This window comes from Centrocercus urophasianus, unplaced genomic scaffold (genome assembly GCF_019232065.1).
Source record: "Centrocercus urophasianus isolate 14NV4802_14NV808 unplaced genomic scaffold, USGS_Curo_1.0 seq_23, whole genome shotgun sequence".
Classification (NCBI taxonomy): Eukaryota; Metazoa; Chordata; class Aves; order Galliformes; family Phasianidae; genus Centrocercus; species Centrocercus urophasianus.
In genome coordinates, this window is record NW_024884789.1 from 15,802,801 (window position 1) to 15,830,800 (window position 28,000).

Here is a 28,000-nt window from a genome sequence, read left to right on the forward strand (position 1 = left end):
GGCTGGGCGCGGCGGAGAGGCGGGGCCGCGTTCCGTCTCCTCGCGCCGCCTCGGCCGCCCCCTCCGGCTGCGGCGCCAGAGCGAAGATGGCGAAGACGTACGACTATCTGTTTAAGCTGCTGCTGATCGGGGACTCGGGCGTGGGCAAGACCTGCCTGCTCTTCCGCTTCAGCGAGGACGCCTTCAACACCACCTTCATCTCCACCATCGGTAAGGGGCCGAGCGGCTCCTCGGGGCCCCGCGGGCGGGAGGCGAGGAGGGAGGGGCGCGAGGGGCCGCCGGGGCAGGGCCTGAGCGGCAGCCTTGGGGCCGTTAGGGCCGGAGGGGCTCCGCGCTACGGAACCGCCGCCCTGGGGCCCGGCCCGGCCCTGCCCTGCCCCGCCCCGCTCTACCCGCCGCTCCGTGCCCGGCGCCGCGCGGCTCCCCGGCCGTGAGGGGCGGCCGCGCCCCGCCGCTCTCCGCCCCGGTGCTCTGTGCGCGGGCCGCGGCCGCATCAACAGTTGGCCCGGGGCTCGGGCGCATCGTTCCGGCCCCGGCTGGGGCGGAGGGGGAGGGGGAGGTTGCGGCCCTTGGGAAGCGCGGCCCGGGGACAGAACGTGGCGCCGGGGTAACGGATCGCGGAGCGAGCGGGCTATGAGCCGTTGTGTCGCTGCGGAGCGTTTGGGGCTTGTGTGCGAGTTTCCAGAACGTGGAAGAAGGCCCCGAATGCCGGAGCGTGCAGAGGCAGCTCCCTGCCAAAAACTGAAGCTCGGCCGATCTGCTTTGGTGAGGTGTCAGGCGCTGCCACTTTTAAAGGACTTCTTGCTCAAACGATCGTAAGAGGAATTTTAAAGTTTCTCTCGGAGATAATGCTGCATTGCGATCTCAGATGGAGCTCAAGAGTTGTGCTGACCTGCTCGTAGCTGGGATTGCTTTGGGGAATAAAACCGAGCTTCCTCTTCTGGGAAGGAAGAGGTGAATTGCAGCAGAGTGTGTGAGTGTTCAGCACTGCGATGCTGCTGCAATTGAAGAGTAACACTGAGATAAGGAGTGAACTCTTCTTGCGGTAAGGAAATGGAGGCACGGAGCTGAAGCAACACGTGGCTTCTTGTTTCTCCCTGCCTGTTCTTTGCAGCCCTGTTCAGCCCTGTTCCATAGCAGCAGCTAGCAGAAATTGAGCAGCAGCTTACCTGGAAAGGCACTTGGCTCTGTGTTGTAGATGTGAAGTCTCAAACCTTATTAAGTACTGTGCAGGATTCCAAAAAAGCCTACAGCAGTGTCATACTTCTCATACATGGGAAGAGATGGCTGACATAAATGGTGTCCTCCATGCATCTTGGTGGCTCTTCAGCTGCTTTGCTTTTTGGCGTGGTTCTTTTTCTGTCTCCCTGATTCACCTCAATGTCTCAAGGACTGCAGGTATGATTCTTTGTTTCCTAACTTAGTTATGTAGGGTCTGTTCTCTTCTTCCTGAGTGTTTGCTTTTACGAGGGTCTTGTTATTAGCAATAATTTACGAAAGTTGGAAATTGAGATGTACTTCTGATTCCACAGGTGGTAAATGTCATTTCATTTCAGTTGCATTTTCCTGTTTGTACTGTTTGCTGTCCTGTTGTTTTTTAGCAAAGCACTTACCAGGAGGAGAGTTGGCAATGCAGAAAATAGAGAAACTGTTCATACAAAGTCCTTTCATGCTTAAATAGAAGTATTCTTTTTTTTTTTTCTTTTTCTTTTTTTTTTTTTTCCTTCTGTATTCCTCATGGGTAGCCTGTATCACTTTTGGTTCAGTCACGTAGATCTAATCTGTGTGTTCTCACAGGTGCTTTTTCTTTATCCAGAAGGGGGGCAGTGAGTTTGTGCTGGCTGGTCAGAGCCACTCGGTTTTAGCGTCACGGCTGATAACATCTGATGTGCTTCAGGGAAATCTGTAACGGTTCTGAGTTTATTCCTTGGTGGATAGAGCACAGGCTGCTGTGGTGTGGAGGGAGCTGCGGAGAGGTGATGCTCCTGCTGGTTGAAACTCTGAGGTCCCCAGATCAGCGTTCAGAACTAAGTACACTGCTTCTCACTGTGATGGAAGGCCACCAGGCTGTGGGGTTTGTAGCTTCTCCAAAAAGTGGATGGGGCTTCCTGTGAGATACACGTTCAGCTCACAATGATTTTGATGAGTACGCACTGTGCTGTGTGCTCTCAGAGGTGCCCTCCTTCCTTTCCTGACCCGTGTTGCTCCTGGCAGGGCTGGAGTTCCTTTAACTTTGGAGGTCTGAGAAGGCAGCACATGCGTGAAGTGTTTTGGATCTGCCTTCCACCTCAGCACTGTCTGTGAGAGGTGGGGCAGTCAGAGGCTTCTCTTAACTGTGTGGTGTTCAACTAGTGGTTGTCTTCTGTCTTGTATTGTGCCAAAGCAGTGCTATGATGGAAGGGCCTGCGAAACATCTAAGCACCAAATGTCTTTGAAATGTATTTGTTCTTATTGTTGTTTACTAGCTTCAGTTACAAGAGCAATGGAAACTTCTTTCACTGAGAAAAATGGAAATGCTGTTTTACTTGGAATATTTGAATAACTTAAGCTCAGTGTTTGTTACAGAGATGAACTGTAGTTACTCTGTTTTTGCTTGGCATGCTTGTGTTGTTGTTCTGAACAGCATGTTTTGCCGATTCTCTTCTCTTCTGCAGTCATGCAAAGCAAGCCTTTCAGGCTAAATGCTGGTACATTGCTTGGAGATTTGCAGGTGGTCCCCTTGACTTTGCTACTCAGGATTGTTAGTGGTGTAATGAAGGCTGTGTGGTTTCAGACAGTAGGGGCTTCCAGCCTGTGCCCTGTGGCCAATCGTTGCATGAGAAATAGGATATGAGTGCAGCACATGTATATTTACTGTAATATATTGGTCCTTTTTATTTTTGAAGTGCCTCATGGCTCGAGATTGTCTCCTTGTCTTGGGGTTATTTAACTGGTTAGCAAATTGTGCCGTCAGTATGAGAAGTGAGCCACTGGTCTCTTTCTCAGGTGATGCTTTGTGTTATTCCACACTGCTGGGGCTTTGCCTGTGGTCAGCAGCTTTGCATATTTTTGCACAGGGCTTTGTAGCTCTGTTTGGAAACCCTCTAAAAGAATTGACAAGTCGTAAGGGTGCTGTGCTCCCTGTGAGGATCAGCATCTCGTCGTTAACATGGGATGAAACCTTCTCCCCTGGAAATATGTTATGTAAGGCTGTGTTATTTAGTTTGCTTCCTGAGTGGAAACTTCTGCTTTCGCACAGTTCTGCATGGAAAATAAAGAGCAGTTGTCAGCTATTTTTTGTACTTGAACACCACCTAAAGCAAAACTTTATCTTGGAGTATCTGGCATGAATTTTGTTAGTATTTTCAGTGTGGTGCATGCAAAGAAGGAGCGTTAATTTAGAAGTCTCTGCGTATCCCAACTTGCTGTTTAAGGAGTGCTGGCTGGTAAAACTGGATTGGGTTTATCATTCCAAATAATAAGGTCTATTCTTTGCGTCTCTTTCAACTTGTTGTTTAAGCTGTTTTCTCTGGGAGTGAAGTATCTCTTAGCTGATAGCTTTTCTGACTTTGTACAAGGGGTTGCTGACTGAAACAAGACGCTGTGCTTACTCTTTAATCCAAGATGATATCAGCATTTGGCAGGAAGTTGCCCGCAGGAGATGTTTCAACTCTCAGCGCACTGACTTGTTGGTTTTACAGAAGTGACTTTTCCATGGCCTTCATCTTGCAAAATAGGACAGGGCTCCAGCAGCTGAGCACGTGTGTGCTGACCTTATAACACTTTGATGGAAATCCTCTGAACAAGCAGAATTATCAACTTCCCTTTTGCAATGAAATCTCTGTAACATGCAGTGGAAATTGTTGTAGCATGCTCAAGTCAAACTGTGCCTCTTTGAATATTTCTGCTCTCCCCTGCAGATAGTGTATGATAGACAAAGAGGGCAGTGCTGGATTATTATCATTATTCTTGTGGTGATGATTGCCTTCCTCCCCCTCTTTGGTACCCGCTGTTCTCATTCATTTGGTTCTCATTCATTTTCCTGGGCTTCTTCAGATGGTGGGAGTGCAGAAGAAAACATGATGATAGATCATCAAAGAGAAGTCAGGGAGGAGCTGTAGGTGGCACTTCATTAATGGTAATTATAATTAGGGAATTGTAATGGAGATTGTGGAGTGAGACTAGTGTCAGTGACTCGGGTGGTGCTGCAGCGTAGATGGAACTGCGTGTGCAAGTCTTGCAGTGCTTGGGACTGTGGAGGTCAGAGCCTGCAGTGGAGCGCAGGCAGGCAGCAGTTTGGAGGCAAATCTGAATCTGGAAGCATGGCTTGCTCTGCAGAGTACAGTGATGGTGATCTGTGAGATGTTTCCCTGATAATCAGAAGCACTGCAGTTGGAGACAGCTTAGGTTGAAAACATTCCAGTTAGCGTCTCTTCTGACTGTACATCTGATAGCTGCTAACAAGTCAGCTTAGACTTTGGCTTTCATCTGCTGATGAGATTGTGCCACTCTTTCATATTGCAGAATATGCACCAGTACGAGAGGAATTGCTCGGTTTTTATTAAAAACACTTCTTCAGCTTTCTTGCTTCGTGTTACTGTGAAGCAGTGTGACAGATGTCTGAACTGTTTTATGCCTCTACTTAATTGGCAGATGGAGCTGTCTCTTGGTTATGTGTTATCTGGTTATTTGAGTGGCAGCAGGGCAGCTCAGAGCTGCTTTGTGGCGTGGTTTGAACGTGGAGTTAAGAATACAGACCAGCATTGAACAAGTGTAGGGAACTTGTGTCTTTTGGTTGGTGCAGGCTTTGAGAGAAGTGCTGAGGGCTCAGAGCTTTTCTTTGGGATTTTTTTTTAGTGCATCTGCATTAGGGCATCCTTTTAGAAGGATGTCTTGTCCTGACCTCTTCCCAAATTTAACTGGAATTCATAATAGGTGATGAAGAGTACATGCAGTATTTATCATGAAGCTTTATTTCATGTGCTAGGATTTAATTGCTAACAGATACCTGATTTCCACTGAAACCATTGTTGATCTTACTACATTGTGGTAGCTTGAATACCCCATCAAAGTGACCATAGATCAGTACAGTGAATCTGTTCCTTTCCTAATGTGAACAAACTGAATAACTTGCATATGCTCGCACTGCTTAAAGCTTTTGTACAAGCAGGGTTGCTCCAGAGGCGTTGAGTTGCATGCGAGTCGGAACTCAAGCTAGCAATTTCCTGTTCCAGCTGCGTGTTTGCTTAGTACCTCTAAAGCTTTTCACCAACAGTTGTAACTGGTGTCAGTTTAATCTTGTGGTTTACAGCGAGCTTTCCTCCGAAATGAGGCTGTGACACCTCATTAAAGGCAGCCGAAGTCGTGTGTGTCGTAGAGGACTTCTGCTCAGGGAGAGCAAGCAGTTGAGCAAGTTTAAGGTGATTTATCCTAGTTTTGTTCTATTCTACAAACCTGCTTTGGGCACCACAGAATAAAACCGATGGAGAACGTTGGTTGTGTTCTCGTGTATGGATGGCAGTGTGTAAGAACGTGCAGAGCAGGTAGAGCACTGGAGCTGGGCACCAAGTCTTGCTTCTTGGGAAATGCAGCTTGAACTCAGAAAATGGGTGAAATCAAGCTGACTGCCAGCCTGGGAGTACATACACTGCCACCAGCTGCTGTGCTCACTGTGCAAAATCTTCCTTTCTTTCATCTGCCAGAGAGAAAGAGCTCTTCTTTACTGACACAGTTTGTTGTCTGTATGCTGAGACGTCTGATGGGATGAAAGACGAAGGCATCTGTGTCCAGGCAAGGGTGGAAGAAAGCAGAAAGTCACAGTAACCACTGGCTGGAAAACTTTTCTGGCTTAGCAGAAGTACTGTGAACATCCAATATAGGAAAAGAAGGTGAAGTGGCCATTAACAGAACCTTGAATAAATGAAAAGCAAACATCAAAAAAATGAGCATGGCCCTGATTAGTAAGTTACATGGTTTTGCTTGGTGGTTTAGGTAGTAAGAGTCTTTGAAATAAGGCTTATTTTCTTATTCATATAGGCAGTTAAATAAAGCAGCCCTTCTTCCCCCATGTCCTTCACTTCCCTAGCAGAAAAATCCCCGTGCACTTACTCCCACATGAAAACATGGGTTTAAAAAAGCCTCTTTTAAGAAAGATGTTTCAAAATCTGTTAAGAGAGCCATCTTCAAAAATAAGTTCTGTAACTTTAAACTTTCTGCTTAGCCTTTTGCCTTGCTGTGCGTTGCTTTGTTAGGAACTTCATGTGCTCTCTTCTAAAACATGGCCGTATTTCAGACTTTGAGTAAAAGTCCTTTACTGGATAGTCAGTCTTAAGGAATGTATTTCTTACTGAATGAGAAACTTTCATCTTTGCACATAACCAAGGTCTTTTTGGCCAGAGCATCGGTAACAAAGCTGTGAACTGAATGCTTCCCCCACTTCTCCCTCTGTTTTTCTCTTTGTGTTGCTGATAATTCCCACGTGAGATGTATTTTTTGTCCTGGAGACCTTAGAGACCTGGAGAGTGGGGCAAGTTTCTGTTCTGTGAAGTAAATATTATCCATTTAATTCACGAGCGGGCTATTCCTGGGGTATTGCTCACCTTCCCAAATTGCTTTTTACTGTATAGCACTGATTTGTAATTTATACTGACTGCCTACCATTATCCAGTTCATCTCTCTTCTGGTCTCTGATTGCATCTCGATAACCCTCATTCTCTCAAGGGGGTGCTGGGCAGGATGGGTATTGGTTACAGCAGTATGAAGCTGTACAGATTGACTGTTCTCATCAGCTCTTATGTCTCAGGCCTGCAGCTGGCAGGGTCTGTGTGAGCACTGTGGTGTGCGCTGCAGGGATGGGAGGTGCACAGGGCACTGTTTGTGCACTGTAAGGGTTTCTTAAGTGATAATGACTTGCTTCTTTACATCCTGAATTCTGCAACACTGCATGGTAGTTTTTCTCCTGGCAGCTCCTTTAATTGTAAGTATGCAGCAGTATGGTCCCAGCAGTCGTTATTTCTTCCTTCTGAGTAACGAGGTCAGAACAGATGTTCAGACTGATTGGGAGCCCTTCAACTTCAGGAGGCTTTTTTGAAAAAGGAATAACATCTCAGTTCCCGACTGCACAGTCATGTAGTTCCACCTGGACCTGAAGTTAGTGAACCAAAGCACACCTCATCTTTCCTGGCTGTTCTCACCATCGCAACTGAAACAGCACATCAGTAATGAGCAGTGACCTCTAAATTACAATGGCAAGGCTAGCATTGATCATGTAAGATTTTCTTCAAAAAGTTTTTATTCCAGTCTCTTTGATGCTTAAGATACCAATTTTTGGATGAAACAAGCACTTCTTGCTGATAGATAATTAGTTCAGAGTAGCCTTGGTTCAAGAGGACTTGTGTTTTCTGCATCTACCTGTGCACCCACTGCTCGGGTGATAGCATTGGTGAGGTCCGTGCAGGCATACCTGGGAGCTACCTGCCAGCTGCCTTTTGGTCCTGTGAGCTCAGGGCTTTCATTTCCTGGTTGGCCCCATGGAATCTGTGGGCTCCTGCTCATAGATGAGCTGTGGCTGTGCCAACCTTTTCTCTAAGGTATGCCATCAGATGGTGATAGGCTGAATTATGGAATTCACTCAAATGAAAACTGACCTGACCCACACAGGGAAGTGCTCAGTCACCACTGCTGGATGGCAGCACCTGCCGTAGCTTCGGCTGCCTGTAAGGCTGTGGTCGCAGATCACGTCTTGTGGGGAGGGTTTAAATATTTGCTGCTCCCAGTTGCGTGTTGACTGGAAAGAAATATGTTCTCAAAGCAGCTCAGTTAGTGAATTCCCCTTAGCCAGTCTATAAATAATCCTTAAAATAAACAAAATTTGCTGTCTGTATCATAAGGCAGCTTCAATCTGTGTCATTTTAGATAAAACCAAGTTACGACCAAGTGCAGTTTATTTTCCATTGCATGAGTAACAGATGGGGGCTAGGTTTGATACACCTCCACAGACCCAGCCCTGGGAAGTTGTGGAGGTTTGTAATTATACTCGGAGCAGTAGAAGGAAATTCATTACTGCTGTTACTGAATGTTCCGTAAAGCTGGACCGAGGGTTTTTTTGGTGTTTAAAATCATGCGATTCAAAGCACTCTGAAAATTCAGAATTGTGAGAAGTTGACCTGCAGACCTTTCAGCATTCACACCAAAGCCACAGTGGCAGCTGAGCCCATAGGAGCTGCGGGCCACCGGGCTTCCTTCTCTCTGTGACAGTCAGTGCACGCCATGGGCTGCTGAGCTGTCCCAGCGTGTACCAGGTCTGATTCTATTAATTGCCAGTTTTATTCTGAATGTCCTGTTGCTTTTTTTTAATAGCAAGTAATTTGTCTTAAAGGAAGCTGGTTGGGAGCTGTGGTGCAGCCGAGGAGGTCTGTGCTGGAGGAAGCTGCAGTTTGCTGAATTTTACAGAGATTGATTGCATCTTGGTAGTAAGTTTTAAGTGCTGGAGAGCAGGAAACCACTGTGTGCTATATGTGTGTGGCACCTACGTTCTTCATTGCCTTGCCTCCTTGTGCCACTTGTATTTGCTTATCAGTGTAGTGGTTAAAGTTTCCTTTATGATCTTTAGTCTATTAATATTTTTAAAGGTGCAAGACACTACTCTGTTATCTTTGCATAGGAAAACTGTGTGATGTTGTTTGCAGGGGTGAGGGATAAGCTGATGAAAGGCCAGCTAACCCAACACAGCCTGCACTGCCCATAGTTTGGATGCACTTTCTGTGTTCTCACAGGCTGCCCAGAAGGGACTGAGTACAGTTTTGTTCTCTCTAAGTTGTAAAAGAATGAATAAAACTGGTTATGTTTCTGTGTAATTTTAAAATAAATTAATCTTACAACTTTTCAAAAACATACTGACCTTCACCCTGGTGCAGTGCCTGATGTTAATCTGTATTTTCAGTGATGGCAATAAAAAACAACTGCATCTTGAATTAACAAAGTGATAGAAATTGCTGAGATCATCTGAAAATGCAGTGCAGATGTTGTTAGGGACTAAAGCCAGAAGTTCAAGTTCAAAGTGACTAGACTTCGTTCTTCAGCATTAAGCTCTATGACGCTGCTATGTTGCAAGTGTTCCCCGCCCTGCTTTTCATAGTCTGATCTTGTTTCTTCCTCGGTCGTTTCCTAGGTTTGCTGGAAATGCCTCAAGAAAGATGGAATGTGAAACCAGCTTTCTGAGGCATCAGTGTACTGGTTGAATCTACAGCAGTAGATAAATGATGGAGCACCATAAAGAGTCTCAGGGGCTTGGGAGGAATGAACAACAAACAAAAAACCTAAAGAAAATAACTCATTTGATTCCAAACCTATGAATCCTACTGCTGGGAACAGCCATCCTGCTGGTAGCTATTTCCTACAGCTTCCTACTTTGGATATTTGTGACTTAATTGCCTGTTTGTTCACAAGAACCAGAAGCCTGCAGTATTCAGCAAGCTGAACGTAAAGTGTGTTGATTTTCAGCCATCTGCCTCTTCTCATTTCCTCTTTCTATTGGTAGGTTTCAAGTCATCATGCTCATTTTGAAGTGGTTTTTAGTTCAGCCTTACTCTGAGCAACTGCAGGAAAAAGTTTCCTTTCCTTTTGTCTGTCTGGAAGAGCTGCATGTTGCGTCTTGCCATTAAATTGCAAAATTGTCTTTGTATGCATTGGAAGCAAGAAGAACTGACTCCCACAACTCCACAAATCAGTACAGTGTGATAGGAGGGAGCAGTGCAGTGTAGTTGGAGCAAGCTCAGCTTGAAAGTTGCTGTGTAGATTCCAGTCATTCTGTTGCTGTGTTGCTCAAGAAGGATAAGGAGGGTTTGTACCTTGCCTCCTTTCCTGCCTTGTGATGAACTCACTTTGATTGTGATCGGTGTCCGTTGGTGATAAGTGCCACAGCCATTGGAAAAAACCTTCTTTCCCTTTAAAAATTTTGCTTCTTCCACTCTTGCTTCAGGAGAATAAGATAAGATTTAGATGAGTGGGGGGTTCTTGCTTAAGAGCTTGGGGTTTTAGTTATGTGCAGTTCAAGCAGAATAGTCTTCAGTGTGATAAATGAGATCTGATGGTGTGATGCGTCTTCTGTGTTCTTTGACAGACGGGTGTAAAAAAGAGACTTGAGCAAGCAAGCCAGGTATTCATGTTTTTCACTGCTGCTTTGCTAATTCAGGATGTTTAATTGCCTTTTTTCTAAAAATTCCTTTGTCTTATGTATTAAATACAAAACCTAAACCATTTAAAATACTAGGACATTGAGGACTAATCCTTTTTTTTTTTTTTTTAACATAAATTGCATATTGCTTGGCTAGAGTTGGAGAAATACTGTCCAGCTGTAGATACACAGCTACTGTATGCAATCAGAGACTGACACTTAATTTGCATCCTGAGAGGTTTAAATTTCATGGTTGATGTCTTACTACAAATACACCCAAGATAAGCTTGTTGTTGTACTTGCACGCACTCTATGGACTTAGTGAAATAGGAAGCCTATTAAGTTAACTTGTGTTGAGGTCAACCAGAACTGCCAACTAATCCACAGCTTTCTCACTGGTGAGGTCCAGCTGCTGCAAACTGCTGTTGAGCTACATGAAGAGTGAAATTAATGTACTGGATAACTGTCATACAGAGAAATACTAAGGATTTGGAGTTTTTTAACCATTTGTATGATTGAAGAACATGACCCTTCCACGGCCTTTGGTTGTGAGCACAGTAAAGAGTGGAGAAGCCTTTCCCTGCAGCTGGAGCTGCTGTACTGATGTACTGGCTCCAGCCAGAATCCTCTATTTAGGTTCGCTTGTGTTGGAGCACAAGACAAAACCTGTATGTCCAAGCAGTGGTGTGTTGCAGGGAAGTGTTGTGGTGCAGGCCTAGCACTGAAAAACAGACATCCCAGCTCTGACTGGTGAGGGTCTCAGCTGAGGAGAGAACTGGAGTGCCTTGAGGCTGAGCTGCTGCTCCAGAACCCACAGGAGCAAAAGGAACCATTTCAGCCTTGCTGCTCAAGTGGTTGTTCAGTTCTTGCAAGAATTGCATCATACATGTTGATAGCAGAAAAATACTGATACTGAACATGGAGAAGGAACCTCTGAATCTGTGATGTTGTTCAGTCCTGTTGTCACACAGCTGCACTGTAGCTTAACGATGGGTAAAATCTGCCCTGGTGGCTGAAATAAGGAGAGTGTACGTGGGGGCATAGGAAAGAGTGGAGTCATGGTGGCAGAGAGCCCGGTGTGTGGGATGGACGTGACTTCTGGCCTCAGTCACAGGGGGCTTAGGTGAGGCTGGTGTGTGTGTGCATCCAAACCTGTGAGGCACACGGACTTTTTGAGTGCACACATTTCAATCAGTGTGAATGAGTTGTTGTCAGTTTTCGTGGAAGCTGTGTAAGAAAGTATCGTCATCCTTAGTAAAATGAGATGAGAGGATGCACCCCTGACCTATAGTTGGCAAGGATCTGAAAGCAGTAAACCCTCTGCTCCGCTTACCCCCATCCTACAGTGGAAGTATAAACAGTTATAGTCCTAACAAACAGTTCTCAGCACAGACTTCATCCATGCAAACTGCAAGTCTTCAATTCCTTTAATAGACAGTTTTCTACTCCTGTCTAGTACCTGCAGATTCACTAGATAGAAGTCCTGCTCCCAGACTTTGCCATGTGCCGGCTCTACTTTACAAAGTAGTAAAGTACCATTGTACTTTACAAGTACCATTACAAGTAATTATCCTGTTTGCCCTTGCATTATAAAAATAAATCTAGGTCTATATCTTCTTAAAAACATCTAGAACGTAATTTCAGATGGGCATCCCAGTGCTGCAGGGCTCTTCCTCCCTTCTGGACAGGAGAGCGTTGCACATTGCATTTCAGAGCTGCAAGTTTTTGATCTTTTGCAATCAAACTTCTGGATTCGTGAATGGCTCTTTTAATCTCTTCAAGTTTTTATATCCCACTGCCTAATTATGTGCAAACAAAGAATTCACCAAGGTAGGAAATTCTGCCAGTAATGACTTTTGAAATGCCGTGGTGGTTCAGGTGTTGAAGTGCCACGAACGCAGCTCGCTAAGCAGAGCAGTGCTCAGGCAGCCACAGGCTGTGCTCAGGGGAAGTGGTAGCACATCTCACCGGGCTCCTGCTCCGAACGTTTGCAGCTCGCCGCTTCCTGTTGCTGAAGCAAAAGAACAAAAGCAGCTCCAGTTTGCAGTTTGCAGCTTCTCGAAAGTCGCAGTCGCGTTTGTTAAACTTGGTTGTCTTGTGGCAGATGTTTATGGATTTCCCCTTTTGCTTTTCTTTTAGCTTCGTCTTTATTCAAGGTGAATTTTGGGGAAGTTCCTACTAGAAAGTTTGATTTCTGAGAAGCTGTTTTTTGTGCACGTCTTGTTTTGGAAATCCTGGTACTGTAAGGGAAATGAGTAACTGCAGGAAAGCAGACAGCACAGGGCTCCTACCTGCAGTGCAGGCTCGCGCTCAGGATGCCGTCTCTGCTGGAGTCTCCTCCTGCTGTGTTTTAACTCTGGTAGTTTACGGTGAGCACAGAATTATCTTTAGCCATGGTAGCCTCCAAACTGTAATCCTGACAGTTAGATTTCAGGCCTAGGCACACAAAAAGCTTTTAAAATTGCTTTGACTTAGTGTTGTCCACAATACAATCCCCTCTACTGAAAAGGTAAACTGTGCTTCTGTAACTTTTGGGGAGAAAATAAAGAGCGAAGATGATTCATTCTCAGATACAAACAGTGAAGTGTGATGTCAGCGCATGTTGTACCTGGTTAGAGGGAAAATCTTTATGGCAAGGTAGATACAAAGTTCTATTGACAGATGATAGAAACAATGGTAACACCTTCCAAACTTCCCTCGCCTACAAGAAGGGTTTGTGGGGTTGGTTTGGTTTGTTTTTTAAGTAGGCACATTCTTAGCTTTGGTGGAATGTAGGTTAATAAAAAGATCCATTTGTAAATCCATTTGTGAGTCTTGGGAAATTAGGATTGTAGCAATAATCTCAGCATTTTAAATCAATGCAGTTAATTTTGTGCAGTGGTAGAAGTGCTGGTATGATGTGTGTTTCTGCTGATGTGTTCTAAGCATGTAGCACACCAATATTAAGCAGCTGAAACTCAGTGTTTTCAGTATGTTAAAGTATTAATATTGCACGTGAGAGGAAAGAAAGTCAAGAACTTAATGAATGTCTGTATTTCATTGTGTCACTTTGTAGTGTATGAACATAATAATCTCGTGGCTTATTTCCAGTGCTTCCTGTTTAAGCTATGGTTAAATTAATAAAGCTAGAGACAGCACTTCCCTGCTGAAGACACTCTTGATAATTGTCATTTAAATTTCAGGTGAGAAATGAGAAAATGAGAAAAAAGAAGAGGGGACCAAAAAAGCATCTTTTACAGCCTGTGACTAACTATAAGTAATTGTGTGAGATCTAGTGAAGGACAAACAGGTTGTCAACTTCACACTGGATGAACCAGGGGAGGGAAGGAAGGTGTGTGGGATTGAAGGATCAGGCGGCCTCCTGTGGGACCTGAGCAGTTGTGGTTTAAGCTATGTTATAGTGAAGGTTTAGATACACTAAAGCTAAAATAGTCTGGTGAAAGCACTGGTTTGTTTGGAGATGTTGTTTAGAATAATAATTATTCTTTTTAAGTTTGTATTTAACAAGTTGTACAAAGGAAATGGAGCGCTTCCTTTTCATTTACCACAAAATTAATGTTTCTCTGGCAGGAATTGACTTTAAGATCAGAACCATAGAATTAGATGGGAAGAAAATCAAACTGCAGATATGGTAAGTACTCCGAAGTAACTTTTCAGTGAGTTCTGAATTATCATTGAGCAGGATTGTGACAGAACAAGGGAAAACTGTTGCAAACTAAAAGAGGGGAGATCTGAATGGGACATAAGGAAGAAGCTTTTTACGCTGAGGGCGGTGAGGAGCTGGCACAGGTTGGGTGGATTCCCCATCTCTGAAGATATGCAAGGTCAGGCTGGGTCAGGCTCTGAGCAACCTGATCTTGCTCTGGATGTCCCTGTTCATGGCAGGGAGTTGGGCTAGATGACCTTTAAAGGTCACTTCCAACTCAAAAGATTCTATGGTTCTGTGATTGTACTGCTGCGTGTTTTAATGTATTTAATTCAGGAATTGTATGCATCAAGCTACCTTTGTTAATACTAGGAAAGGCTGTGTAATGCTGAGGTCACAGTGCTTGCATGGAAATGCTTTTATGCCACATTAAGGTGCTGCTGTAATCACTGATTGTAAGTATGACAGCTTGGAAGTGAAGATGATGTTGAGGGCTGAAGAAATACAGGCATGTTGCTTCTAGGTGGTATTTTTCATAATTAATGAATATCAAAACATTGTTATTCAGTTTTAAAAAGAGCTCTAAGTACAGAAAAGCATGAGGAAAAAAGCATATCTCAATGAAATATTGGTTTTCTTTGGATTTTAGGGATACAGCAGGCCAGGAGAGGTTCCGCACAATCACAACAGCTTACTACAGAGGAGCCATGGTGAGTGCCCTTCATGAAGTTTATGTGCAGCTAGTGTAACTGTTGTGCTGTTCTTAAATTGCATCCTGTAAGTCTCCTGCTGGAGAACTGGGTAGTTGTCACTTGTGCCCTGGGGAATGAAGTGTTCTTCTTGTTCTGTTTAGTTTTTTGTTACTTGCTCATATATTGTCTAGTCATAGTTGTTGTTTTTTTGTGGTAAAACTCAGAGTCTTTTTTTTAATATAGTTACCATTTGTGTGGATTGCAGAAAGAAGCTAAGTTGCCAAGCTTGAATTAGATGGCTTAATAATGCAGTGAACCCTTTTATACATTTGAAATATTTGAAGAATGAGTAGTAAATGACTTCAATTCCAATAATCTCTATTACTGAGTTGATTATTCTCTTCTGTTTTTCATTACCGTCAGATGAGAACACAGAATCTGCTCTAGAAATACAATCACCTGTAACATGAATGGGTTTTTTGCTTCCATTAAGAATGACTTGAAGTCAAATAGCTGTCTTCATGGTTCTTGTTACAACTATGTATAACGGCTCTTAATGCCATGATTTGAGGTACCCTAGATCCATGATTTAAGGTACTGTAGGTCCAGTCATTCTTAATTTAAACTTGCTGCTGGCTAGCTGTGCTGCTACAATGTGTTCCTAGCACCTTCCATGAATGGATCTGACCGTAGGCTGGCTGTGGGTTCAGGTAACTCCACTGTCAAGGAACACAAATGGCAAAGATGTTGCTTGTGGCTCTGGTTGAGCATTTTTGCACTTAAAAATAGTTTGGCAGTGATGTGGTCTTCTTCCACTTCCCAGTCCAGGGCTGTTTTGTCTTATGTAGAGTGATTGGGTACACAATGAGAAATGGAGGTAAGCCTGGCAGGCTGTCCTCAATGCAGCTGTTGTGTGGTTTCACGGGCTGTGCAGCTTGTTGAGAGCCTGTGTTAGTTCACATGCATAACTGCCTGAAAGAGCTGAAGCTTTTGTGGGAACACCTGAGGTGATCTTTCTTGAAAGAATCTGCAGACTCACAGGTCACACAGGTTTGTCATTCTCCTAGAGAGGCTGCTTCTAAACTTGACATCAGCAATCCTGGTTGCTGTTGTAGTAGGGATTGTGAATTATTCCTGACTACAAGTTAGTAATTCAAAGCTTCCTATTAGTAGTGTGCTTCTATGTAGTGTGTTTCTAAATCTAATAGTGCCATGAGATGTTAAATAGTAATATTTTGGGTAAGCAAATGTATTGTGCTTTGAAAATTATTATTGTTTGTAAGTCCTATGTTAAATTTCTTGTGAGTACAATCGAATGGCAAACATCAGGAGTCAACCAATATTATTAGCTCATCTAACTAGATTTTCTTAATTTTGTTTAGGGAATTATGCTGGTGTATGACATAACAAATGAAAAGTCTTTTGACAACATAAAAAACTGGATAAGAAACATTGAAGAGGTAGGTGCTTTGTAAAAGGAGGCTTTGGAAAATACTACTTAATCATTTTACCTTAAGATTTCACAGGGAAGAATAATGGTAAGATAATAACTTACCTTCACAACAGCAGCCAACGTGTTTATGACCAAGTTAGACTATGCACTGAACAGAACTGATTACCAGTGTGAAGAATGTTGTCTCCTTCCTGTAGGTGTGGATGGTTGAAAACCAAGGTTTAATAAGTAATAGTGAAATGTTTCAAAACTGATCTTGCTATGACTTGTGCTGCTCTCTTGCTTTTGGGTTTGTGTGTGGAAACGCTATGCACCTTGAGATCTCGCTCCTTCTTTGCACTGAGATGATGACAGATCTGTCTAATTCCAGTTGCTTTTGTGTTTGTAGAATTAAAGATTTTTATCCTTTTCATTCGGTCTAGCAGAAAGAAAGCTTAACCACTGTGAATTATTTAACAGGACATGCTGTCAATTAGAGTGAGATAATTATGAAGTTAGAGGAGAAGCCCTATCTTTATTGAAGCTGTAGTTAGGTAACAGAATCTGTTTTCTTGTTCTTTGTTTTTTGGTGTTTTTTTTTTGTATATATGTTGTGTGCCACTGCCCCTCCCCCTAAAAAATAAATCCATAGGCTTTTCTGTAGTATTATTCTTTAAATAAGCAGGTTTATTGTATTAGTGATCAATTTGATCCAATATTGACTGGGCTAGAAATGTGTTCTCACTGAACTTCTCTTTTTATAATTACTTAATCATTTATTAATAATCTATTTTAAAAATGGAAATGTAGTATGTAATGATACCTCAATCCTAATGTAATGTTACACATAATTTGTTATTATAAGTAGATTGAATGTAGGAATCTTTATTCAAAGCTGTTTCATTATTTCAATATTAGATGGCCCGTTTCAAAAGTCATTACCTTTCTCAGTAATGCCTTGCCATTAGTTATCTTTTAGAAAAGATGATGCCCATTTGTGGCTGGGTTTGAAACGAGGAGTTCTTTGAAATCACGGTGCTCTTTGTTTCTAAGAGGTGACATCTTTTGCTCCCTTCAGCATGCCTCTTCAGATGTGGAGCGAATGATCCTGGGTAACAAATGCGACATGAATGAAAAGAGACAAGTCTCCAAAGAAAAGGGGGAGAAGGTAAGCTTATGCTGACTTTATTCAGAAGCCAGCTTTTCTTAGTATTCTGGCTGTAAGATACTTGCTTTTAGGCACATGTAGAGAGCACATCTCACACCTCTTGTTTTAGAAGTTTTTGATGTAAGATGTTATAAGTTTGGCTTGTTTTTAAAAGTCTGCGTTTGAGTTTGAATAAATTTAAAGTTATCCTCGATGTGAGGGGAAGAATCTAAAGAATGCTCAGCTTTGCTATAGCATGAAGTCTTGTAAGTCTCAATAAAAAGCTATGTATGTAATTTAGTCAGCTCAGTGTGGTGGTTACTGGCCCTTCTCCTAGGTATAGGATGAGACTAACTAGTTCAGTAAGAACAGAATGCTATGGAATAGAATGCTATTCTATACTAGAATGTAAGAGTACTATGCAATAAACACCACCATGTATCCAGCTGAAATAGTACAATGGTTAGTAACACAACTTAGAGGATGGTTTTAGGTAGTTATCTGTTCAACATGCACATAGCAGTGAAGATTTTAATTTAGTGGTTTTGGGTCTTAAAACTTCAGTCCTTTGTGAGCAGTTAATCTTTTTGAGGGGTTTGAATTTACATGGAGATGCGGCCTGGTTTAACATTTTTCTGTTTGCCCAGTAACTTTAATGCTTTATTAAAAGAAAAGTAGAAATAAAGCTTCATTTGTTTGCAAAACCTGCTGCCGTCTGTACCATCTGTTGTATTGAGAACTTATGTGAAATACTCATTTGCAAAGGAACTTCGGAACAGCTGAAAAATGTTGATCTCTCTTTCAGTTAGCAATTGATTATGGAATCAAATTTTTGGAGACAAGTGCAAAATCCAGCATAAATGTGGAAGAGGTAAGAGATCAGTGTTTATGCTTAGGTGTGTGTTGTGAATATTCCTGTGGAGGCATGTTGCATGATTGGTAACTAATGGGCTGACTGACTGATATGGGACATGAAGTCACACCTGGTTCCTGGCTTACCAACCTTGTTCTATTTAGAAAGCTGTTGTAAAACCTAGAGCTTCTTGTTTTCTGGTAATGTCTGGCATTATTTTTAAGTGGATTGTTAACAGAGTGCTATTATTGTAACAGTTGCTTTAAATTTCAATTGCAAGTGCTCTTGGACCGAAAATAGGTAGAATTTAAAACCAAGCTCTGTGGAGGAAATTGCCTTTGAGATTCTTTATTTTCAGAGCAACGTGCTGCTGTGCCAAAGAGTCTTCAGGTTACTAGTAAGCATGCTGTGAAGATGAGACTGAAGTTTCTGTTGTAAACACGGAACATCAGCATAGACTGTCATAAACTGATGTTAGAGGAGGAAGAAAGCTAAGACTACTCAATCTATAGATCTGCAGTCTGTTTTCTTGCAAACAAATGTCGTGCTAAAAACACCAGCTCCATATTTGCGAGAGCATTAGGAAATAAACTGGGAAGGTAGAGTAGCTCAAGTCAAATCGATTTTACCATGAATCACTATTATCATCTCAGGGAGTGTTGTGTGAGGATGTTAACTTCATGAAAAACGTGAGCAAGAAAATAGTATGATATCAGAAGGCAGATACGTTGAGATTTATTCATTCAGATTGGAGGCGTTGTGCTGCATCGGGAAGAGTGCTGGACCTGATTTTCAGAATCATAATGATTCTTCTGGCAGTCAGTAGAAGTGTGAGTATTAGCAACTAATACTGATGGTGGATAGCAGCAGTCTCCTAATACAAGGTACATACCTTTCCATTTCCATTTGGAAGGTACACTTATGTTTCATGGCATGCCCTGCAACTTCATTTTAGCTCTTCTAGGCTATTAAATTAGTTTAATTTAATAGCCAAACTACTTGACTATGAGTACTTCTAAAAATTGTTACGTGAATTGCGAAGAAAGAATAAATAGATGCAATCAGTGTAGATATTCAGCAGTTAACCACTTAGTTTCATTTCCACCAGAAGGTGAAGCTGGTGGGGAATTGCACACTTGTAATACTGTTGTGATCACAAGTTAGTTAATTTTATTGGCAATGACTTGTTTGCATTAAGTGCTTTTGTCCTTGGATGTATTCAGAGCACAGTGAGAGAGTAAAGGTTTACAGTTTCTTCAATCTGGAATGTATTTAGAGTGTTGATATGTCCAGGTACTCTGAAATCTTACTTTTTATCAATTTGGGAGAATTGCAGCATGTTTGTGCTGCAGAACTTTCTCTGCTCCTTTGTATGCTCAAGTCTGAGATGCTGAGATTTGCCAGAGTGATTTCTTTTATTTTTTGTTAAGGAATGCTGTAAGCAGGAAGAAGGGCTATAGGCATCCCAGGAGCGAGAGATTTGAAAGACAGAAAGAAAGTCAATGTTGATGTGAATTGCCAGGTGTACCAGCCTCAAAACTTTATGTACATTTCCAGTTGCAATGTGCAGTACAGTTTGGCCAAAAAAAAAAAAAAAAAAAAAAAGCCAGTTAATGTGTGTAGCCTTCTATTCAACAGATGTTTTTTGTCCAAGAAGTAGGCAGTTGGGAAAGCTGTTTGCGTGCTTCAAAATTGAGAAAGATAGAAACTAAAACTATTTTTTTTCTTTGAAAGAATGCTCATTGCAGTGTTAAATAAGCAGCTTTTGTGCACTGTGCCTTGCAGCTCAAAGTGCTGTGTAGCCTACAGAATGTTTGCATGTCTGACTACTCCTAATACATCTTTTAATGTCTCTGTTGACTGATTTCTCTTATCTTATTTTTCACCAGGCTTTTTTCACACTTGCACGGGACATTATGACAAAGCTCAACAGAAAAATGGTTTGTATTTCCAGTGGCATACAAAGTAGATACACTGAAATTACTGTCAAAATAACTGGCTTGCTAGTAGTAGCCCTGTCCAGAAGTTTCTAGTGATTGCAGTGGGTTCTATATCAAGTTTGAGTGAACAGGTAGGGGGAAAACGGGGAGTGGGGAAGAGCATTGAGCTCAGCGATGCTAGGAGAAACTGTGCTGCAGAGCTGCTGCTGAAACACACACTCTAGTTCTTAGCATGTTGTTCTCCAGCTAACATCCTAGGGAATCAAGTGAGCATCCAGCATAGAGCTGCTAGGACAGTTCATCCAGTAGGGAGCTTAAGAGCACAAGATCCATAGGAAAGGTTTAATGACCTGGGCTTTCTTAGCATGTTGAAGGGAAGGCTGTCTGCAGCTATCTGAGGAGCATTTTACAAAGGTTGTCGTGACTTTCCTTGCTGGTGCCACCTGATATAACAGTGACCACAAACTGGTGCTTGGGAGCTTTATCTTGGGCACTGGGGGAGGTGGAAATCATCATGAGGGTTTTGTAGCTCTGGAATAGGTTCTGAATAGGGCTACGGGTCTGTTTTTGAAAGTTTCCAAAATTCATGTAGGCAAATCTGTAGCTGGCCTGATCAAATGTTAGTCATAGTGCTGCCTCGAGTGAGGGGCAGGAGCAGATGATCTAATCAGTGACCTTTTCAACCAGTGTTTCTGTGACATAATCATAATCTTTAATTCTTTCTTAAGTCATAAGATAACATGCAGCTTTGATATAGTGAGGCAGTTCTTAGTTGCTCATTGCTCTGTATCTGGAAAGCATTGTTGCTCTTACAGTTAGTTGTTCGTTTACTCTGAAGGGTAATAGCAGACTATATTTACCTAATTTACCTGTCACAGAAGAGAGCAAGATTCAGTAGGTGCCATATTTGATTGCTAATTTCTTAGGCTGATTTGCAGTCACTTAGATATACAAATTCACTAATGCTATCACTGCCATTACCAGTGAACAAGGATTCAGTGATGCAAATTCCGTTAAGCAAAAGCAGTTTATTTTCTGTTAAAGGAGCAGTGGATTTCACAGCTATGCTGTAAACTAGCACAGATGCTAGAACTCAAGCTGATCTTAAGTGTATGCATCTTCTCTGTTTAAAAGCAGTCACTTGAACACAAATGCGCATTGGCATGAAATTGTTCTTTATTTTCTGTGAACGTTACCACTGAGCAGCCTGAAACTGGTGTGTTCTTTGTCCTTGTGGCTCTGTGATCCTTACTTCATTGAATGTCAAATTTTGTAGTCGCTCCCTGAGCTAATACTTGAGATTTGGACCATTGGACAAATGTTTCTTTTAAAGATAAGCAGCTCTACGAAGTGATGAACAGAGCTTGGATAACTGAGAAGCTCAGGCTGTAACAGACCATTCCTCCAGTTACCATTTTGCAAGAGGGAGATGTAGTGGGGAAATCAGTAAAGCTACAGTGGTTTTTAGTTGATGTTGCATTTCATGACGTTGATAATCTTTTCTTTTTCAGAATGACAGCAGTTCATCGGGGGCAGGTGGGCCGGTAAAAATAACAGAAAATCGATCTAAGAAGAGCAGCTTCTTTCGATGCACGCTACTTTGATGAACTTTTAACAATAGACTGCAGCACACTTAGAACCTTTTCTGCTTCTTTGAAAGCACAGGGTCACAAAGCCTCAGAAATAATACCACCAAGCTGCTGCTGAGAGCTCCATTGAACGTAGACTGCGATACACAAAATATCAAGTGGATTTTGCTCACTAAGCCTATTGTTCTGTCAGGCTCCTCTTTCTCAAATATGGAAGCTATGAAGTGGAGACACAAATGCAAGAGTTAACTTGTTTTCCTTTTTTACTTTCTGTTTTATTGCCTGTTGCAAAGCTGCTATGTTTCTTTTAACTTTGCACATCCATATTAGCCTCTTACTGCCTGTTACAGCACAATCTTACATTCGTATTTGCACAGTTTCACTTGTAAGTAAGATTCTTAACAGATTTGTGCAGATTTTTCCTTTCTTTTTTTAAACAAATTTATTTTAAAGCAGAACAGCCGGACGACAGATGAAGTCACTTCTATTATTTTCTTTGCTGTGTACTTATGGCCGTGACTGCATTGTGGGTGTTGACACCATAGTGATGAGAATTACTCTAACAATTGACATTTAACAATTTGTGTGAGTTCTGTCTCATAGATGCACAAATCTGTTCATGCAGAAGCAATGGCTTTTATTCTGAATGTAGTATGTTGCTTTTCTTTCTTTACCAGATATAGAAAAGTTGTGTTCTGAATTGCCAGTCACTGTCTGATTTCACAGATGCACCTTTTGGTAATTTTAATAAACGCTGTGTCTTTCCTCACTTAACTCCCATTTGTTAGCTCAAACTGTCTGCACCTTTTCTTTGTTTTTATGAGGAAATACACTCTGGAGTTGAGATCATCACAAATTGGCCTCGTTGCTCTCACTTAAGTGGCTTGTGGAATCTGAACGCATGAGTTTTGAGTAACCACTCTGTGGATTCACTTGCTCAGAATGACTGCTCTAACGGTGACTTTGATTTCTATTTTAATGATAAAGATGGTCTGTTAATGTCTGTAAGCATCAGCCCGTGTCAAAAAGGTGTCCAAAAGTTAGCTTCCTGTCTGGTTGCTGAAGTTCATCAAGCTCTGGCACTGCATAAAGGGTCACACTCGGGCTGGAACGTAATATTGGTTATGCAGTTAATGATGAATGTATGAAAGCCTCGTTGGTCTGCTCAAGCAGTACGACTTTTTTTTTCATTAAAAACTGGTACAGTGACCTAGACTGTTAGAAGCAGAGTTGAAACTTAGTTGCCTTTTTTACTCAACTGAGCATTGTAGAACATAGTCTGTGTTCCTACTACTTTTTTTATTGTCTACTAAAATTTTTCCTGGATGAGCAAGTAAAATAGGTGCTCTAGTTCTGTTAATGTGCCAAACTTGGACCATTGTAAGCTTTAACTACAAGTTTGTGTCCAGCATGTTTGTTACTAGGGGATAGGTGCATTCTGTCATTGTCAAAGTAATGTCTCTGACTTGCTTGCTTTTGCTTCACAATGTTGTCAAGTTGCAAACAGTGAATTGGTTGTTACTGCAGATAACTGCTTCATTCGTGGTGTCCGGTACTGAATTTGTCATCTTGGATCTGTTGTAAATACTTTGAAAGTGAACAGACCAATAGCATTAGATACAAAAGGACCTTTGATTTGGAAAGATCTAACAGTAGTAGCTGGTTCTATAAAGACTGAAGTGTTATCAACCTGTCCCCACTTGTAGCTTAATAGAAATAGTTACTGTAATTAGGTGGTGAATCTCATAATCTTCTGTTGCTGCACTTAAAAATCGTAATGGCAACAAAGGTTTAGTGGAAAGTCAAAGCATCCCTAACTGCTCGGTTGTCTACCCTTGATGTTGTTCTTGGACAGGCTGAAGCAGTTATGTTTTCTGTATGTTTTTTCTTTTTCTTCTTTTGGAAATTAAAAAAAAAAAAAAGTGCTTCTGTACAGAAAGTGTTGTGACACCAATTATGAATGTTGTTGATTTTCAGTAATTTACCTCCGACTTACTTGGTGTCGTAATACTTTGATTTTTATCTCAGGGGTTGTCTGCAAACCAAAACTGACATGTTCTGTGTTTGGCACCGTTTACAGAATGCTTTGTGTTGTTTTTCCTGTCTTCGCTGTGTGGTTAAGTGTACATTCAATAGTAGTCTCCATGAACTTCCCTTTGAAAGAGCCTGTAAGTAGGAGAGTCTATGAAGTGCTTCTTGAAGCAGCAGTGAATTGGGGTATCTGCTCTGTATTTGGGGGGGGGGCGGGGGGAAACTTGCTATTTTCTTACATTTAGCTGTGCTAAACTGTACATAAATGTGAGGTAAGACCATAGGAAATTCACTTTATGCATGATAAAATGATGCAGTAAATATTTCACTTTGCTTAATGTTCATGTAAAGTTCATCTTTTTCTATTTGTAGAAGAATTTAGTGCAATTTTGTTGTCCCCTGCTGAAACTGAAGAATTCTAATTTCATGTGGTCTTATGGATAAGGTAAAATGCAGATTTCTCTCTGTTTTGCCCCCACCCCTGTTCTCCAGCAGTATTAAATGGCTGAGTGGCTGCACTTTGTCAGTGTGCTAACTTCTGGTCAGTATAGACCTTTCTGTCTACAGTCTGCCTTGTCAGACATAGGAAGCCGTGCTGTATCTTTGTGTGCAAATCAGCTGTATGTTTTACTGGGAACTTCTTAGCTATGTTTTGCTTTAGACAAGTGGGTGACGATAAATGACGTGTTCTGCCTAGGCATCAGATGCTGGGTACTACAGGCTTTTCTAATACCAGTATGATTGTTCTGTGCAGCCTCTGTTGCTACTTTGCTCAAATCTATATAACCTGAATTTTGAAGGACTCAACTATACCTCAGCCAACTAGTTAGTATTCTCATGTTCATTAGTATGAAAGTCATAGAATTATTCATTAAGCAGCAAATGTATTTCTGTTTTGCTCCAGAGGTTGCCATTAAGCTTTTAGGAGAAGCAGATGTTTCTGGTGGATTTTAATGGAATAAAACCACTGTTTGTGCTGTTGAGGTTTTTTGAAATATTTCTCTGCCCTGTGTCTGTGTACTGCATCTTGACCAATATTTTTCTAAGTGGTTTAAAAAGAAATGTGGTCTCAGTGCGTTGCAGTTTTAGCTTCCAGTCCGTGCTCAGCAAAACATGCACAAGTTGTTTTTGTTGAGTGTATCTAGAATATTTGATTTACTTACTGTCTTACTGGAAGTTGTAGTATTATTAAAGCTTAAACCACTCGAAACATAGCTAACTTTTCTATTTGGAGGACAGACTTAAAGATACTGGTTGAATTTTCAGACCTGTAGTTGTGGTTTTTCTTTTTTGTTTTCTTTTGTGCCCTTTTTTACATAAACTATTTCCACTGTAAGTACATTCCCCTTTCTAGTCCGCTGAAGTCATTTAAAAGGCATAGTCATTTTCACAAGTGAAAAAAGGATTCTTGAATATACATATTGCATTAAAATATTGTGAATGGACACTGATTTGAAGTACATGAATGATATGTAAAAGTGCATAAGTGTTATTTGTGGAAATGCCCTGTTATTTTGCTATCTGTTAATGTAACTGAGATTTTGCAACGTTAAACTTGTTAAGGATTGGTCTGTAGGTGATGATAAATAGGTCTTTTTCTTCTCCATTCACTGAACTGCTTATAAATTCTTATAAATAAAACTTGTATTTCTCTCTTTCGCAAAAGCAGGATTTCCACTGATTTTTCTTGTTTCTGATGAATTTAAGTATTCTAGTGCATTCCTATGGCCTTACAAATGTTTTTGCAAATAAAACTTCAATTACAGTTATTTTAATGCAATGTAGCTACTAAATTCAGACTAGAGAGTATAGTCCTTGAGGAATTGCTTAATTTTGAAATAGAAGTGTTCTACTGTGTGTGTTTAAGCACATTTTTATCTCTGATCAAAGGTGTAATGTGAAAAGCTCCTGCAGATAAAGTGATCTTGTCATGTGATTAACCTGTAAGCCTAATCATTGTGTATTGATGTGTATAGACAAAAAAAATCCCCTCCCAAAAAAACCCACTTTAAATTCTAATGGTTTTATTATTCCATGTGAACTTTTTTTACAATAATATGTCTCAAATAAAAGTTACGTAATGAAAAGAATTTGGAGTATTTTGTATGAAATATTCCACATAGTTGTTAGAAGGTTGGCATTTCCTCTGTGTTTTCGATGTCTGTTGTGGGTAGTAATTCAGCTGACTTGCCCATGTAAAGCTGTAACTTCAGTGATAAACCACGGGTATTCTTGTATGGTTTTGTTTGCACCTAAACTTGTTTGGTCTTCAGACATGTCTGAAATGTCCTTTATTCCTGGAGAGATTGCTTTTTGTAGAAATTAAGTATATTATTCCAGTGACTGTAGGTTTTATAAGGAAGTGTTCTGTCAGTGCATGATGGAAAGGTACAGGTGCTGCTCAGAAGGTACTTGGGAAGTAAAGATAATGTAAGAGACAGTCTCCAGTTTGAGTAAGAGTTATTTAGTCACTTGTTAAGTCGGGGATAACTGACTATTTTCTTTTTTATTATTATTATTTGTGTGTGTGAAGGGTATGGTCTTAGTACTCCTACATAACCTGAGACATAAATATCATCAATATGTTAGGTATTGCTTGCTGAGCCTTATTCACCGCTGCGTGTGAAGGGATTTGACAGAAGTATTTGATTGCTGTTGTATTATCCATAGCTTTTGACTTTAAAGTCCTGTGGTTTGTAAGTCATGATTGGTTTGATATTAGAGAAGGAAAGAGCAGCTGTGTCTGTTCAAGACCAAAGCAGATGAATGGTTGAGACACCCGGTTGGGCAACCCAGTGAATTTACAGGAAGTAAATTTACTTCACCATGGATGACAAGTAGCTTCTAAAATTTATGCTTTTTACACGTTCCTATGGTAAACTGCATTTAGCTGAAATAGTGTTTTGTGTCTTTTTACGTCCCACAAGAGCAAGCTGCAGTTAGCTTCTTGTTAACGCCTGTTGTTACTTTGGCATTTGCTTTCTGTACTCAGGCTGCTTCTGGCAGACAAGTTTGCTGCTTTAGGACCAACTGTTTAACCTTATCTTTCAGTTGTCTTCATCTGAATTGGGTACAGATAATTAGCAGTACAAAATTACTTCTGAGAACCTTTTCGTTTAAACAGAAACGAGTGGCATACATCTGCACACCCCAACAGCATTTTAAATTAGCATTCTCCATTTATTAAAAGGAAATAGCAGGTATGCTTAACGCTGCGTGAAACTGGTGGTTTATTACAGTTCTGGATCTGTCTTTTGACTGTGAACCAGGAGTTACTACAAAAGTAGCTCTCGCACGCTTACAGATCCGGCGCAAGTTATTGGTACTTGTGTAGAACCTGGTTTTATGGTCTGGTAAACTGCCTTTTTTCTGAATAATGCTTTCCAACTTAGTTGACTGGTGGCTCTTTCAGACTTCTTGGGCTGTATCTCGGTCATCAATGTAATGTCAGATCTTAAAATTCCTTTTGCGGTTCCTTAGAAAGGGGAGGTTCGGGTTGGACGTTAGGAAAAATTTATTGTCTGAAAGAGTGCTTAGGCACTGGAATGGGCTGCTCAGGGAGGTGCTGGAGTCATCAACCCTGGGGGTGTTCAAGGAACATTGAAATGGACATGGTTGAGTGGGGGAATATGGGTGGTCGGTAGATGGTTGGACTGAATGATCCTGGAGGTCTTTCCAAACCTTGGTCATTCTATGATTATTGTGTTGTCTTCAAAGTGAATGCAAATTCTGTCAGTATTCAGTGATTGTTGAACTCTTCACTCTTACTTGTTAACCATCTTCTGTGAGGAGGCGACAGGAGTGCCTTGCTGCAGCAGTGACTTCTGGCAGTACTGCACAAGAGTGCCTGTGGCACAGCTGCAGCCGCAGGGCCTCAGTGAGGCGGTGGTCTCAGGCGAAGCCCTGAGTGGTGTTAGTGACAGTTGAACTTGTTCCAGAATGGGTTTTGATTCCCTGGGAAAGCTGCCATGGGGTCCCTGATCCCCCAGTGCGGTGGGATGCCTTTGTGGAGCAGCACGGAGCAGGTTGTGCTGCTGGGGACGCCCAGTGTTGTGACGGAGATGGGCTGAGCACTGCTGCACTGCTGCCTTCCTCATTGGTGGCAGTGCCCAGCACTTCTTTGTGTGCAGACTTCGGTTGGACTGCTGGCACTGTGCTCATCTCTTAAGAGTGTTTAGCCAGTGAATCATCTATGCTGTACTTGTGCTTATGTTAATACATTTCCTTTTTAAAGGAAAAGTTGAACGTTTATCTTCAGTATTGTTTTCAAATCCTTGGGGTTATTCTTTCCTTTTTTTTCTCTTTTTCCATCCAGGCACCACAGCAGCTAACTAGTTCTGGTGTGTTCTAGATGGAGGATGGTGTTATCCGAAGAAGCCTGAGCAAGCTCTGTCCGTGCTTTTCACATCAAAAATGCACCAATGCAACCGAATGCTTTTGGGCCGCTTCACCTGCTGCGTGACGATTGTAAAACCCGCATTTATACTTTGCACAAATAAAATACAAGGAAGAGGCAA

General features: G+C 41.7%; 1 protein-coding gene across 4 annotated transcripts; it reads left to right on the forward strand.

The window, feature by feature from the left end:
- The first annotated feature begins 31 nt into the window (after positions 1–31).
- On the forward strand, positions 32–28,000 carry RAB8B (RAB8B, member RAS oncogene family). 4 transcript variants are annotated; one of them, XM_042824364.1, is made up of 10 exons: positions 32–210; positions 13,724–13,784; positions 14,449–14,509; positions 15,874–15,951; positions 17,002–17,091; positions 17,876–17,941; positions 19,813–19,863; positions 21,375–21,399; positions 23,856–23,928; positions 27,799–28,000. In XM_042824364.1, exons 1-9 carry the CDS (start codon positions 87–89, stop codon positions 23,903–23,905), a joined length of 606 nt encoding a protein of 201 aa, XP_042680298.1. In that variant the 5' UTR covers positions 32–86; the 3' UTR covers positions 23,906–23,928; positions 27,799–28,000. The 4 variants fall into 4 exon arrangements, with proteins under 4 accessions (XP_042680298.1, XP_042680299.1, XP_042680297.1 ...); XM_042824365.1 differs by lacking the exon at positions 23,856–23,928; XM_042824363.1 differs by lacking the exon at positions 27,799–28,000 and having other exon boundaries at positions 23,856–25,573.